This window comes from Alosa alosa, chromosome 18, assembly GCF_017589495.1.
Source record: "Alosa alosa isolate M-15738 ecotype Scorff River chromosome 18, AALO_Geno_1.1, whole genome shotgun sequence".
In the NCBI taxonomy this organism is placed as follows: domain Eukaryota; kingdom Metazoa; phylum Chordata; class Actinopteri; order Clupeiformes; family Clupeidae; genus Alosa; species Alosa alosa.
The window spans coordinates 6,731,530-6,746,529 of NC_063206.1; the positions used below are offsets into that span (position 1 = coordinate 6,731,530).

At 45.0% G+C, this 15,000-nt stretch overlaps 1 protein-coding gene across 1 annotated transcript in view; it reads right to left on the reverse strand.

Annotated features, from left to right (window-relative positions):
* Nucleotides 1–15,000, reverse strand: part of cep170aa (centrosomal protein 170Aa) — a 71,661-nt gene that overhangs the window by 29,457 nt on the left and 27,204 nt on the right. The window contains 3 exon segments of the mRNA XM_048269384.1: nt 1,260–1,775; nt 8,254–8,391; nt 14,961–15,000. The exon segment at nt 14,961–15,000 is cut by the window's right edge and continues 135 nt beyond it. Coding sequence (XP_048125341.1) covers nt 1,260–1,775; nt 8,254–8,391; nt 14,961–15,000 — 694 coding nt within the window.

Below are 15,000 nucleotides of genomic sequence, written 5' to 3' on the forward strand. Positions count from 1 at the left end.
GCATGCACGCACGCACGCACGCATGCACGCACGCACGCACGCACGCACGCACCCCCACAGAGCTCAGGGAAATCCCTCTGTTATCATGAGACGGCGGAAAAAGCAGCGCATATCTTAAGCACACCGATAGGAACCATCGGAAAGAAAAGCCAGCACAGTGCAAAGATTTGCTTTCCAACAAAAGGGATTTGCTTTAGCAGACATAAGCAAACGAGTGCAGACAGGCCTAGAGCTGTAGCAGACATAAGCAAACGAGTGCAGATTGGCCTAGAGCTGTAGCAGACATAAGCAAACGAGTGCAGATTGGCCTGGAGGGGAAGATGAGACACAGCAGGAGGTGATCTCCCCTGTGCTGTGTGGATAATGTACTGTGTGCATCTAGGATGTATTGAATGGTCTGGAAACTGAAGTGAATCTTCCCCTGAAGGCCACTGAATGCCACTGTCATTAGCTCAGATCCAGTGGACACATCGGACCGCAGGTGCTGTTACACAGACCAACACAAGATGCCAGTTTAGCAAGGGTACCACGCTGTCTGTCCCATAACACAAGATGCCAGTTTAGCAAGGGTACCACGCTGTCTGTCCCATAGCTAATCCCTGGACATTTAGGAGACACACTGAACCATCCATCCATCCAGAGCATCCGGCAAAGCCAGCAAGGGGCAGTAAGGGACATTAGCGAAACCATGACCAATCAAAACCTGACCCAGCCCTGAGGTCACACGTGTACCTGGACTGCACACCTGTCCCTTGACTGATTATGCCTTGAGTGTGTCACCGCTCTAGTCTTATTAAGCCGGTGAGAAAACTCCCAGGTCTACGAAGGCGGTAGGGAGGAGGATGAGGAGGAGGAAGATGAGGAGGAGGAGGAGGTGGAAGAGGAGGAAGAGGAGGAAGCGAAGGGAGAGGAGCAGGTAGGGTTTTTCCTGCATTCACGGGCGGCCCCCGTGTTAAGAGTCTCTCATGCTTTCGTTTTGTGCATCTCCCTGCTGTGGTTTAGGATGCAAAACTGAAAGAGCTGAAAAGTGTTTGTTTTGTTTTGCTCGGAGTTCATGCATGAGATGAGTCCAGGTGGATGTGCTGCTACTGTCATACTCAAACCCTCTGGCATGCACAAACTCCCTGCTTGGGACAGAGCCAGGAAAAACCCCGAAGAGGAGGAGGAGGAAGAGGAGGAGGAAGAGGAGGTGGAAGAGGAGGAAGGCGCACGTAAGCAAGGGGTGGGGGGGGAGGAGCCAGTGGGTCGACCGGCCTCACCTTTCAGCCTCCGGAAGTGGACCGGCACATCGCTGTTGATGGTCTTGTTGTCGTCCTCGGCAGACTCCCTCCGCACCAGAGGCGGGTCGTTCTGGGCCAGCCAATCGGCCACCTTGGTCTCGGACGCCATCATGGCCGCCTGCAGCGTGCTCAGGTCCTTGGCGGTCGGCCCCGACTTCTTGGCGCGACCGCTGGCGCTGCCGCCGCCGGAGAGCTTGGCGGCCACGTGGTCCTTGATGGTGACCTTCCCCGGCGAGCCGGCGTCGAACTCGATGGTGAAGGACGCGTGGCCTTGAGAGGAGCCTGCCGTGGCGGCCGTGTTGGTGGCGGACGCGGCCGAGTCCTCGGTGTCTTTGGTGGGGACCTCGTGGATGCTGCTGCTGCCGTTGTTGTTGCTGGCCATCACACTGCCCTCCTTGCTGGCGAGCTCTAAGTAGCCGCCGGGGTCGGTCCCGAGGGAAGCCAGGCCATTCTCCTTGGCCCTCTCCTTCTCACCCTTCTTGCCTTCCCTGCTCTCTGTGGACACACAGGAGAACACTGGAGAGGTTAGCCTCGAGAGGTCAAGAAGTCAAAGGTCAACGGCTCTGAGTGGGTTGGTGCGGGTATCAGCGGACTTCCCCTCTCTGATTTGGGCAGTTTTGTGTTTGAAACCGTGTCAGTTGAGCTCAGGGGGAAGATAACAAGGAGAGATCACACACACACGCGCGCGCACACACATATGCACACGCACACACACACACACACACACATGTGCACACACACAACACACACGCACACACACATAAACTGACCTTCTGAAAGAGCTTCAAAGGAAAGAGTGGTCACAAAGCCAACTGTGTCTGTTGACATGAACTAAATGAGCTGGCCAGTCAAATCCCTCTGGGCCTGAACGCCACTAATAATATAATGGAATTAGACCATAATAGCCTGACTGAGAAGAGCTGCGGCTCCTCAAGAACTGATGGTGGGTTTGGGTAAGAGAAAAGAAAAACTGACCATCTGTTTTGCACTGGTAGTGCACTCTTGTTTGGGGACTCATGAAAACTAACCCAAACGTGGACCAGTGCATCTCGACAACATGCGCATGAATAAAACATTGACAATTGAGAGTGAGAGCATGTCGCTGCTGTCGGGTGGAAGCCTCCTAACTCCATATTTCTTTCTTTTTTTTTTGTTTTGTTTTGACAACGCAATGTTGAAATATGTTCACAATACACATTTTTTTTTTAAATTTCCTGAAAACGAGTTGATTTGGACATACAAGGTTTCCACCCGACAGCAGCGATAAGCGATGACTTCTCAGAAACAGGTGGCACTGTTGATATGAGCTTCAGATGATGATTAATGAGACGTTCGCTTGGACACGCTGCTCCTAAAACTCTCGGCAAAGCACATTAGCCTCATGGTGGTCTGAGTTTTACCAAAAAGGGATATTAGATAGGACATTTCACTTCACTTTTCTATCTAAAAGGGATATTAGATAGGACATTTCACTTCAAAGACCAAGTTTAACTTCAAAGGCCTGAAAAAAAAGATTAACATTTACTGGATGAACAGAGATAAATAAACAACCACAGAAAGATCCATCTGACTCAATGACCTGCCAGACTGAAGTTAAACTGACCATTACCACATATCCTTGTCTTCTAAAAGAAAAGAGAAGAGACTATGACGCAGACCCCTCATTCACTTGGACCTGTATTTAATAAAGAGCTGTATTTAAAAAAGAGCTGTATTTAATAAAGAGCTTACTCAAATAATCTCTGTAATATGGAGGTTGTGACAAATCACATTTCGACTTCCTTTTTTTTCTGTGAATACTGGATCGCTTCCCTTTCAGGCACATCATGTGATATATGGTGTAGAAAAGCAAAGCGGACTCTCCTGACCCATTAGGAACGTGGCCATACACCTGAAACTTTAGCAACAGCGGCCAGAGCCATGGACATGAGCGACACTTGAGAACATGCAGAGAAAATAAAAACAGAAAAGTGGCATCTCTCCCTTCTTCAATGTGTCCTCTAGCCTGCAACAAACTCTCTCTCTCTCTCTCTGTCTCTCTCTTTATCACACATACACACGCACACACACACACAAACAAACAAACCCACAGAAGATCATGGGTATCTTGAGCAAAAGACCAAAACAAACTCCCTGACCAGGTAACACACAAGCACATGATGCTAATCTGCTAATCGATAGCAACAGGCTCCCTCTCCGAACCACCACTAAACGCTCAGTCCCCGAGTGAACACTTTACACTGACCTCAGAGTGTGTCCAGGAACAGAACAACAGACTGGACACAGATCCACATGACAGGAGCAAAGTCAGACTCACTAAGAAGGCTTAAGTGACGGAACCTTCTACTTTCAGACAGAGGTCGGTGGCAGAAGTGAAACCCTATAGCCTTGCGTTGACAATGCCCTGCGGAAGCTTGTGCTGTGTGTGTGTGTGTGTGTGGGGGACTACAGCGGAGCCTATTCAAAGCACGTCTGTGGAGATCATGGTGCCTCTCCATTCTCCCCTTCCCATGTGAGCAGCTAGTTAGCATATTTAGCATAGCCTGAGGGACCCACACTGCTAGATTACAAACTACAAAAAAGGAGAAGAAAAAAAAACGACATATCCCCAAACAGTTAGTGTGGTGGGGACTAGGAGGGGATCTACGGAGAGCTAGGATATGATGGATGTTGTGGTAGGATAGATGTTTGTGTTATTCTGATGGATGTTTTTTGGCCACTAGGCTACAAGATCAAAAGTGTTGGAGGAACTAATGTGGGATTAATTTAAATGTCCCTGAATTAGCTTCCTCTCTCTATCTCTCTCTCTCTCCTTTAGTCTTTGTCCTCGTTGTCAGAGCAGGAATGCTAGGCCTTGTCAGACAATGCCATTCAGTGTCCTGAACCCCCCACCCCCGAAAGATAAATGCACATAGTGGGGGTGGGGGGTGGGGGTAGGGGTGATGGTGGGGGGGTCATCTGGTGGACGTGGCGTGTTACTTTAAAACAGAGAGTGAGCTGTTTTCGGCGAATTGAATTAAGAGGCACTCCAGGGTAGGGATGCTTTCAGGTTCCATTTTTCCCCCAGTAAAGGCACGGGTGGCTGTTTTTATTGCTCTCTCCTCTTCCCTCGGGTGACACACTGGATGCTTGTCAAAGGAGAGAAACAGCTCTTAATGTTGCTGCTGACGGCCATTTTTGTTATTTTTTTGTTTGGGGTGTTCTGTGTACGGCTGTGAAGAACTCAGGACTTCAGCTTTGTATGAGCTAAGGTTATGTCCTTAGACAGAGGGGGTTTTTAGCCATGGGGCTGTGTGTGTGTGTGTGTTTGTGTGTGTGTGTGTGTGTGTGTGTGTATGCGTGTGTGTCTGGTGTGTGTGTGTGTGTGTGTGTGTGTGTGTGTGTGTGTGTGTGTGTGTGTGTGTGTGTGTGTGTGTGTGTGTGCGCACGCGCGCGTGCGTGAGCGTGTGTGTGTGTGCGTGTGTTACGCAACCCTTTTCGTTTTCTGTGAGGGGACGGACTGCCTGTCACGACAGATGACAACCACCCTGCCACTACCAGCCCTCACCTCACACTCTGTGTCACACTCACACACACACACACACACACACACACACACACACACACACACACACACACACACACACACACACAATAAAAGAATATACAGTGCCACTGCCCTCTGCTGTCACAGAAGCATCATCAACACTGACACCCAATACTGACTGTACGGGGCACCAGAGATACCAGATCAAATAATAGATAAATAAAGGAAACCAATAATGTCCCCTTGGAACGCTTTTATAGAACAGGCATCAAGGTCCGTAAACAATGACCTCAGTGGACCTTTTGGGTCCTGTCCTCTGAGCTAAAAGAGCCGCACCACACTACAGAATAGGTTTATGCGGTTACACTTATTCCAATGATAATTCACAAAAACAAAGTCACCCTCACAAATACACAACTGGGCTTTGAAATGTGGGTATTTGTGATGCCTTCTATCTTACCCAGTCATCTTGTGAACAGCATCTTAGACTCTCTTTAGGGTTTTAAGCTTGTAATCATAAGAAAACAACACACTGATCTGCTAATAAGATTGAAAGCTGTCACTACAAAGAGGTCAAATTTTACTAAGCTGAAGTTGAAAGTTTTACTTTAAAACCCCTTCCGTAATCTTTTCCCTTTTAGTATTTTCTTCTTCAAACAGCCTTGGCTCAGTGGGACTGTTTTACTTCCTGAGGTCAGAGGTCAGCCTCTGTGCTGTGCTGTGGTGTGCTGTGTGAGTCCTGCGGCTCCAGACCCGCTGCTCTAATCTCTAATCCCATTACTCCAGCCCCACACAAGTTAATGGGATCGCCAAGAGCCCCGTCGCTAACGCCAACGCTGCCAAACAACAATCAAACGGGCCTTCCGTTTCAGACGGGATAAGCCTGAGAATGGACACTAAAGCCAATGTTTGGGCTCTGTTTGAGGCATAAGCAGTGCACAACAGAGACCAGGGAAGAGAGGACATCTCCTCTGAGAAGGGCCGTGGGATTAGGATTAGGACGGTCTGCACGGAGCGAGCATATAATATACATATTACAGACACACTGGTACTATGACATTTGTTTACTCTACATCCGAGGGAGAATGAATACAAACTGATTAAAGACAAATGGACATATGTACATGTATATCTATAGAAAATGTGCTAGATTTATAGAAAAACATGGTTTGACAGAAAACTTAAACTAGTGCTTTGCAACTATATTTGGTAGGCTTGTATTGATGCATATCGGAAGGATTTCCTGTGCTTAATAAGTTCAACTGAGTAACCTATATTTTTGAACTCATGCTTGATGGAAATTTGGTCTACATTCCAAATACATTACATTACATTACATTTGGCTAACGCATTTTTAACCAAAGCGACTAACAACATGGTAAACAGTTAAGTTTTAAAGCAATTCTCAACATTTTTAGGACAATTAAAAAACGGTAGAGTACAGTAAGAATAAGTGCATCAGTGAGTGCTGTTTTTAACAGTTACGTGTCAGTTCAAGACGGCTGGTAAGCAGACATGGGGGACTCGAACCTGTCATTGTACCAAGTGACGTGACGCGACAGACCAACAGCAAGTGCCAGATCAAATGAGACAGACGGAGGTAGGCTAACTTGCAAATATGGAAGGCTCTACATTTATACCAAAACATAATAATGTTTGGCTTCACAGATGATGTATCTGACAAGTCAAAGGAGAAATGAACAGCACTCTGCAAGTGTGCAAAATATAACCACCACCACGTTGATTTTCATCCGTTAGTCGTGTTAGAAACCTAACGTCACATTTGAGGCATGTTAAGAGTTGGCTTTGAATCTATTATGCTTTTTAGTTAAAAGGTTAAAATGTGTGAAATGGCAAAGTGAAACATTTTCTTGTCTACGTTTAATCTTGATATATAGCGAAAATGTTGCCAATGTAACCTAAAGTAAGCGCCTCTCTTTCTCCCTCCCTCTTAAACACGTCCCTGTTCCATACGTTACAGCCTAGTAGTAGGCTAACAACAGCAAGTAGGCCTAGCTAACTGCCAGCAATCAGCATAGAAAAGTAGCTTATTTCACATGTTAGGCTTATGTATAATATGACATAGCATTGACGGTCCTAAACCCTCCTAAAAACTGTCGCGCTTGTCAAAACGACGTCGGCGGTAGCGTTTGATTGATTAGTTCACTTTTTCAACATTATTGGTTCCCTGGAGATGTGACAGGTCAGGACAGGTGTAACTTGAACTGTTTGAATATATTTTCATGATTTGATATAGACTTGATTAGCTAGGCTACCTAATATTTAAGGCATATTCAAACAATAATATGCTATTTTATAATAGGTCTACTTGAAATACATTTATTTTTATTCGTATACATTTCATCTTATTCTATAAACCGTTCAGATGTAGGCTATGTGGCTTGAATGAATGCAATGTCTATTTGTTTGTTACAAATAAAACTCCAGCAGTCTAGCCTATTGTAGCTTATTTTAAAATGAAAACATGGGTAAATCATCATGAATTTCAATGATTTGGCTATGACTTGACTTGCTTGACCCAAGCTATGACTTGACTTGCTTGACTGTCACAAAAAATAATTTGGACTTGCTTGTGACTTGAAGGTTAAGACTTGAGACTTGCTTGTGACTTGCACATGTGTGACTTACTCCCACCTCTGGTGGTAAGTGCAAGGCTCAGCAAGACTTGTTGTAAGTGGTGCTATGAGAGGAGATGTTCTCTAAAGAGCTGGGTCTTCAGGAGTTTTTTGAAAATGGAGAGGGGTGTCCCTGATACTCTCCGTTTCCATTAAGAATATGACAAGTATTCCCTATTTTTGACATTCATTTGCATTACAGAATGCCCTAGTGTAAACCAGTTTGCCCATAGTAAAGCATTCTTAATGAATCTGTTGAAGTGGCGTAGTTTTAAAAATGAAATGTCAATTTGAGGATGAAAAGGACTGAAAATGTGCCAAGAATACTAACTAGTTTGCAAAAATAGCCACCATACTGTGTGTCTATGTCAAGCTGTGAGCCTGTTAGCTGTTAACTGCCTACTTTTCACTTCCCACCCTTCCTAACATTTGTCCTGAGAATAATAGCACGCTCCTTTTGCTCCACAAGGTTTGGTTGTGAGCTCCTCCAGTACAATATACGTACATCATAGAGAAGAAAGTCCAGAATTTGACACAAATGTGATTTGAATATATGAAGTCTGAACAAATCTGAATATGCTCTTAGGGTCATCCATCATGTGACCATAACAAGCAGTTTAACACACATATATGCCTGTTAGATATGACCCAGGTAACTCTGACCATATGAAAGCTTTTTGCCAATTCAGCAAAAAAAATAGCCAATTCAGACTCTTGATGCAGCTTGTTCAGTGAAAAAAATCACACACACACACACGCACACACACACGCACACACACACACGCGCACACACACACACACACACTCCTACCTATCCCACAGTTCTCCTGCTTCTTCCCACATGTCTTGGTCTCCTGCTTGAAGGAGTTCTCATCATCGGCGTCACCGTCGCCCCACCAAGATGGCTGCCCGTAGAGCGGAGTTCCTCTGTGGAGTGCGGCGATGTCCCCTACCACCACAACAAACAACACAAAACACAGCAAAAAAGGGATTAAGTATGACAATCCCAGCTTGAGCTCTCCCTCCCCTCTTCCAACAGATAGAGGAGAAAAAAGAAGACGGAAAAAAAACAAAAACAAAAACAAAAACATTTTAAAACCCTAAACAAAGTCTGCGTGGTGAACTTTTTGGGTGTTATCCCACCTTTCGTCCCCTCCCCTGTTCCCTGTGCAAGGAGTGGCGACTCTCTCCTCACCGAGAGCGCTGGTTTGGCTCTAACGCAGCGGTCACCACGCTGCCTGACCTACATAATGGAAGCCTTTGAGAGGGCCAGCCAGCCAAATGTCAAAGCCAGCGCATTAATTGCAAAAAGAGGATCTGACGAGCTTAACTGCCCTCATAATGCCCCAACGATGACGGGATTTGTTTTTGCCTGTTTATCCCCCAACAACCCACACACACACACACACACACACACACACACACACACACACACACACACACACACACACACACACAGACACACACTGTTGCGTTGCGTGAGGCGCTTGATGTGATTGGGTCTTCCTGTTGTCCATTTGAGTGTGCGCCACAGGGTTGGGTTCTCTGTGGCACGCGAAGGCCTCGACCTGCCGTGCACCCTTGCCACCTTGTACCCTAAAGGAGAGCCCTAGAGCTCCAAGGAAACAAGACCTGACCTCTGACCTGGGATCTGACCTCTGACCGGGATCAGGGAAATTACCCAGGTCGGACTCAAACCCAGGTCCCCATGGGCACATGGACCAAAACATGGGCACTGCAGCCTGTTTTCCATCCTTAACTGTGTCCCATGGGCAGAGCCCTGAGCTGGCATTAAAAGGGCACAGCGTACAGGCGTCAACACCTACCAGGATACAAGGGTCCATGCCATCCTGCTTCAGACATGCATACGTGTCAGAGCTCCTCACAGATGTGTGTGTGTGTGTGTGCATGTATGTGTGTGTGTGTGTGTGTGTGTGTGTGTGTGTGTGGCAGTAAACCACAGCCTCAAACCCTCATAAAACACAAAAAGCAAGAGGCCAGATTATTCCCTTCCCTTGGTAGAGCATCTGAGTCGTTCCCATCTGGAGGATCACATGGCAGAGCTGATGATATGAATCTGATATGAAAAACACTGTGTCATCCCTACCACTTACAGAATCAATCCTTTGTTTCAAAATCATTTCATTTAGGGCACATAAAAGATATGTTGTATTTTTGCTTATTCCTCTCTTTTTTTCGTGGTGTGATATAATTATTGTGATGTAAATATTTAGTTAAATGCACAAGCATGTTTGACCCCCATTACTGACATCAATTCAATTAGTTGATATAATGATTCTGATTCTGGTTAGTGATGAAGTCATTTTCCATACGAGCACACCAGAGAGATGCTCCAGCATATTTAATGCCCTTAAAGGGGTGGGTTTTTGAACACTCTAACATAAGATTCCGTTCCGCAACAATTCAAGGTTCTAAAATTCTATGTTGAATTCAATGAACCTGTCACACCATACACCTTTAAGGGTTAAAATGCCCGTTTTTGCCTACATCCTTTCAAATATGCACCGTTTCTGGTCCTGCCTTTAGACTGACTAAGCTCTATGTACTACACAGTACAGTAACTGATAGCAGTTCAGCATTAAATCACAGCATCAGCTTTTAAAAGAAATAGGGTATGTATGTGTGGAAGAGAAATAGCACAGAGTTGACAATTAGCGTCAAGAAAGGGCGCTAATTAAGTGGTAGCCTGATTTAAAAACAGAGTGGCAGCGTGGTAGCACAGCTAGACTGTCTGTTTCTCTTGGTAACAGCGCAGGACTGAGGGAGGGAGGAGGTGCTGGTCAGGCCTGCCGACAGAAACCCTGCAGTTTACCACCACCACATCCCCACACAGCCTAGCAAAGCCACTATTAGCACACAGAGTAATTACCCTTGACACTGCTGCTGTCAGAGAGTTAATGCACTACAACACACACACACACACTCACACACACACACGCACACATACACACACACACATACACACACACATACTCACTCACGCACACACTCACACACGCACACACTCACACGTGCATGCTTGCATGCACACACGCACACACAGACAGACACACACACACACACACACTACAACACAACTACTAAATAACAACTCCAACTAATAACAGCTAACAGACAGCCACAGGGCTACTTACTCCTATTTGTAAGTTTTTGTGAAGGGGTGGTTCAGTGCAGTGGATTTATGAGGAGGTTAACACACCCCACCCTACCTCATAGGTTGTTAGGATTCTCAAACCTGCTGAATTACAAGTCCTTTTACCAGTAAAAGACCAGTAAAGAAGCCTAATCTTACTATTGTTTACTAATATTTCCAGCCTTCAACCAGTGCTGCTTTTCATTCAGACTTATTTGCACATTTATTTATTTGAGTGTTTTTCATGATTGTGTTGCCATTTCTTTTCCCTGTTTGCTTTGATTGATAACTGAGGTGATTAAAATCAGAGGAAGGTTAAGTTTAAAATAAAAGTGTCTATTATGTCTATGTGGGAGCTCACTAAGCATGAACCAGCCAGGATGCTAACGTCACCTACAGGAGCCCAGATGACCAATAATAGCCTTTGCTAATGAGCTCATCCATTTCACTTCACCAGGCGGAAAAAAAAAACTCGAATCGAATTGAAAACAACGCTTACAACCAAATACATTTACAAAAATGATCTCCATAGGCTACAGGTTTGAATATTAAGAGATCCCTAAAATTCGTTCGAATATCTTTAATTTTTAAAATAATCGAATTATATTTGAATAACGAAGTTCGGAGTCAAAGCCTTAATACCCACTATGTACCCCGTACCAGGCAAGGTTTAAAGATCCCATGCAATCCCATTTTTCCTGTTGTTTTTGAAATAACATGGGTCAAAATGAGTTTACCTGTGGTAAGTTTGAAATCTATGCGGTCTGTCTGCTGTATGCAATAGCCAAGGAAAAGGAAAATGAGACCCAATTGCTATATACCCTGAACCAGACAAGGTTTAAAAAAGAGACGGGTCTCTAGCTAAATGAGAGGTCTGCTTTAGGGATATGATCTGTGTAAAACGGGCTGTCAGAGTGTGTAACACTCACCCATTACACCCTCTGTGATACACACACACACACACTCACGCATGCACACACACAGACAAACACACCCACGCACACACGCATGCACACACACACACACACACACACAATCACGCATACATACACACACACAAACACACCCACGCACACACGCACGCACGCGCACACACACCCACACACACACACACACACACACACACACACACACACACACACACACACATTCATCCTCAGGCTTTAATTAATGGCACAGACCTTGCGTCTCACACAATTTAACACACCAGACAAGGCTCCGCATCACTAAGCGATGGAGATCTCCATGGAAATAAAGCCCTGGGAGACTGTTGCCATGCAATTAGATTGCAACACAGATTGGACCTCAGGATTTTCAATTGTTATTTACTTAAACGAGATGCTTTGGAATATTATTTTAAGAGAGGGATATCGTGTTGCTGATGCCTACAAACCCACAAAAATAAAGTGTAGCTTAATGAAGAATTTAACTGTTTTAATGCCTTTAAAGTTTAAGAATCACTAACACATTTATATTTGTTCACATCTATATAATCTACATAATCTATAGTGCACTACCTTGTTTTGTAATCAAGCAGATGACAAGGCATATCAACTACCTCTTCCTTGTCATTTCACTAATAGCACCAGATGAACCTATTGTGGGTGGAATGGAGTGCCCTGTGCAGCTCTCTCCTCTCCCCTGAGCGGAACACGGCGAGTGCCAGGGCAGTGCCCCTGTTCCACCCCCCTGTAGCACCAGGTCAACACACCCGGGGCAAATATAGCCCGTGCTGGTTATTATTACTCTTATCTAGCTACAGGACAGAGGGGAAACAGCCTCTGGCAAACACAGAGCCTATTCTTTGATATATCTCCCATCTGGAGGAGAGGAGGAGGACAGAGTGGAGCTCATCTGATAACAGACTAAATGTGGCTGTTCAGATTGTTTGGACAGACAGATTTAGTGATTTGTCTCGTAGGACTGAGGAAAGCTTGGAAACGAGGATATATCATTTGCCATCGGAACAACTCTAATTAAATAAGAGAATAAATAGGAGTAGCAGATGACAGATGCCAGTGACAGGGATAGAGACGGAGAGAGTGAGGCAAGAGAAAGAGAAAGAGAAAGAGAGGAGGGGGGAGTGAAAAGAGATACACTATCTTCATTATTAGTTCTAAAAGAAAAGCCCTGATTCTATCTCTCTCTGTTTGATAAAAGACAAGTGACTTTGATTTAGCCCAAAAGCACTGCTCTGCTGAAGCACTGCTCTGCTGACTTGAGTACTGCTCTGCTGACTTGAGTACTGCTCTGACTTTTAAAGACAGGGTCCTCCATCATTACCGCCTCAATATAAATATGAGAACATGTCACAACTCTAAATCAGTCAGACAACCTTGGGTCTAAAGCAGGGGTCTCAAACTCAAATGAGCTGGGGGCCACTTCTGCCAACGTCATCTGATTGGAGGGCTGGCTATTTCTGAAAATGCAATGTTCTTTTTTTCAAATACCACACAAAACTGCAAACAGAAAGTGCAAGTGTTTTTATCTAGTTTTAGACACCTGTGCTAGCAACCTTAGCTTATAAATAAAATAATGATAAAATAAATATTAATACAAATTATAAAACAAACAAAAAGCATAAAAACGGGTATGTGTGTGTTTCACACCAAATAAAAATATTTTCCTCTCATAACTTTTCTAAACCTGGCAAACTAGGCGCCAGGGTTAAGAAAGCAATACCATTGGATTTTTATATCAAAATTTCAAAAGGCCATGGCTTGAAAGTGGTCAGAGATAAAGTCCTACTGTAAATGTAAAAATCTTTGAGTCTAAACAAAAGTTTATGAAGGGGGTAAATGTACCCATCACTGGATGGCAAGCACCTCAAATTATGCACCTTTCAGTAAATACTGGATGAACATATTTGAGCAGGTTTACTTTCCTTTTTTTCATATTACCCACATAACAAATTAACAGGAAAACACCTAATACCAACACCTAAGATGTATATGGTTTAGTGATGTATTACTAAACCACAAGGCCTACAATAAAGTATTCTGGTCAAATCAGTTCCTATCTCGGGTAATCTGAGTATTCAGAAGTTCGCATAGTTCGTTTCTACTAGCCCTGCTGTCTGTACCACGTCCATTACGGACACTATCATCACGATTACCACTGCAACCTCCAAGCTATGTTGGGCAGAGGGTCGAAATAAGCATGGTATGGTTAGTGGACACCGTCATTATACATAAAAACGCACCTCCATTCACAGGCGCACTGTGACTATCACTGTCAATAGGCGATCGATCATAATCTCCAAAAGGATATTCTCCTTCAGAATCAGAATAGGTGAATAACATAGCCTACCTAAGACTTCATCACACGTGAACGTTTTTCAACATTAGGTGTAGGCCTATTTCTGCTTCAATTTGTGCAAAACTATGGCCTGCATCGCTTCTGCGTCATTACAAATGCACGTCTTTGTGTGTAATACAAGTATTTCCTGAAAACTTTGCGCAGCGATTTTGGGTTTGAATCAAGCTCTGGATGTCTAGCACATAGTAGTAGAGCAGAGTAGGCTACAAATGAGATTTGTCACCGTACTTGGATCTATCGTCTATTTTAATCAGTATCGTTGTTTGTCGCAATTAAAAATAGCCTCAAGGGCATAATTACATTATTATTTTGACATACGTCGCGGGCCGGAATTGGGCCGGATTTGGCCCACGGGCCGGGTGTTTGAGACCCCTGGTCTAAAGAATCTCCACGTGATTCAATGCCCCACTCTCCCCACCTCCTTCCATCTCTTTATCTCTCACTCTCTCCCCCTTTCTCTCTCCCTCTCCCTCTCTCCCTTACGATCTACATTGGGTAAAAGAAATCCCCACACTCCCTTCCACCATCGATACCTCTAACACTTTCCGCTCTCCATCTCTCTATCACTTTCTCTCCCTTCCTTCAATCCCACCTTAGGGTCAGCCGTGGCTTACTGGTTAGGGCTTCGGGAACCGAAAGATTGCCGGTTCGATCCCCGACCCAGTAGCAAAAATGTGGGCGGGGGAAGTGGTTGAGCACTGCTCTCCCTGCACTGATGCCCACATCCACGGCTGAAGTGACCTTGAGCAAGGCACCTAACCCCTCACTGCTCCCCGAGCGCCGCTGTAGCAGGCAGCTCACTGTGCCGGGATTAGTGTGTGCTTCACCTCACTGTGTGTTCACTGTGTGCAGAGTGTGTTTCACTAATTCACCGATTGGGATAAATGCAGAAACCAAATTTCCCTCACATGATCAAAAGAGTATATACACTTATACTTATACTTACTTATACATCTCTCTTCCTCCATCGCTGCAAATCTCCATCTCTCCTCCCTCCCTCCATCTCTCCGCCTCTCCTCCCTCTCTCTCTCTACTCCTTCACTCACCTGTCTTCTCGTCTCCTCTCTGCGGCTCTGCAGGTTTGGC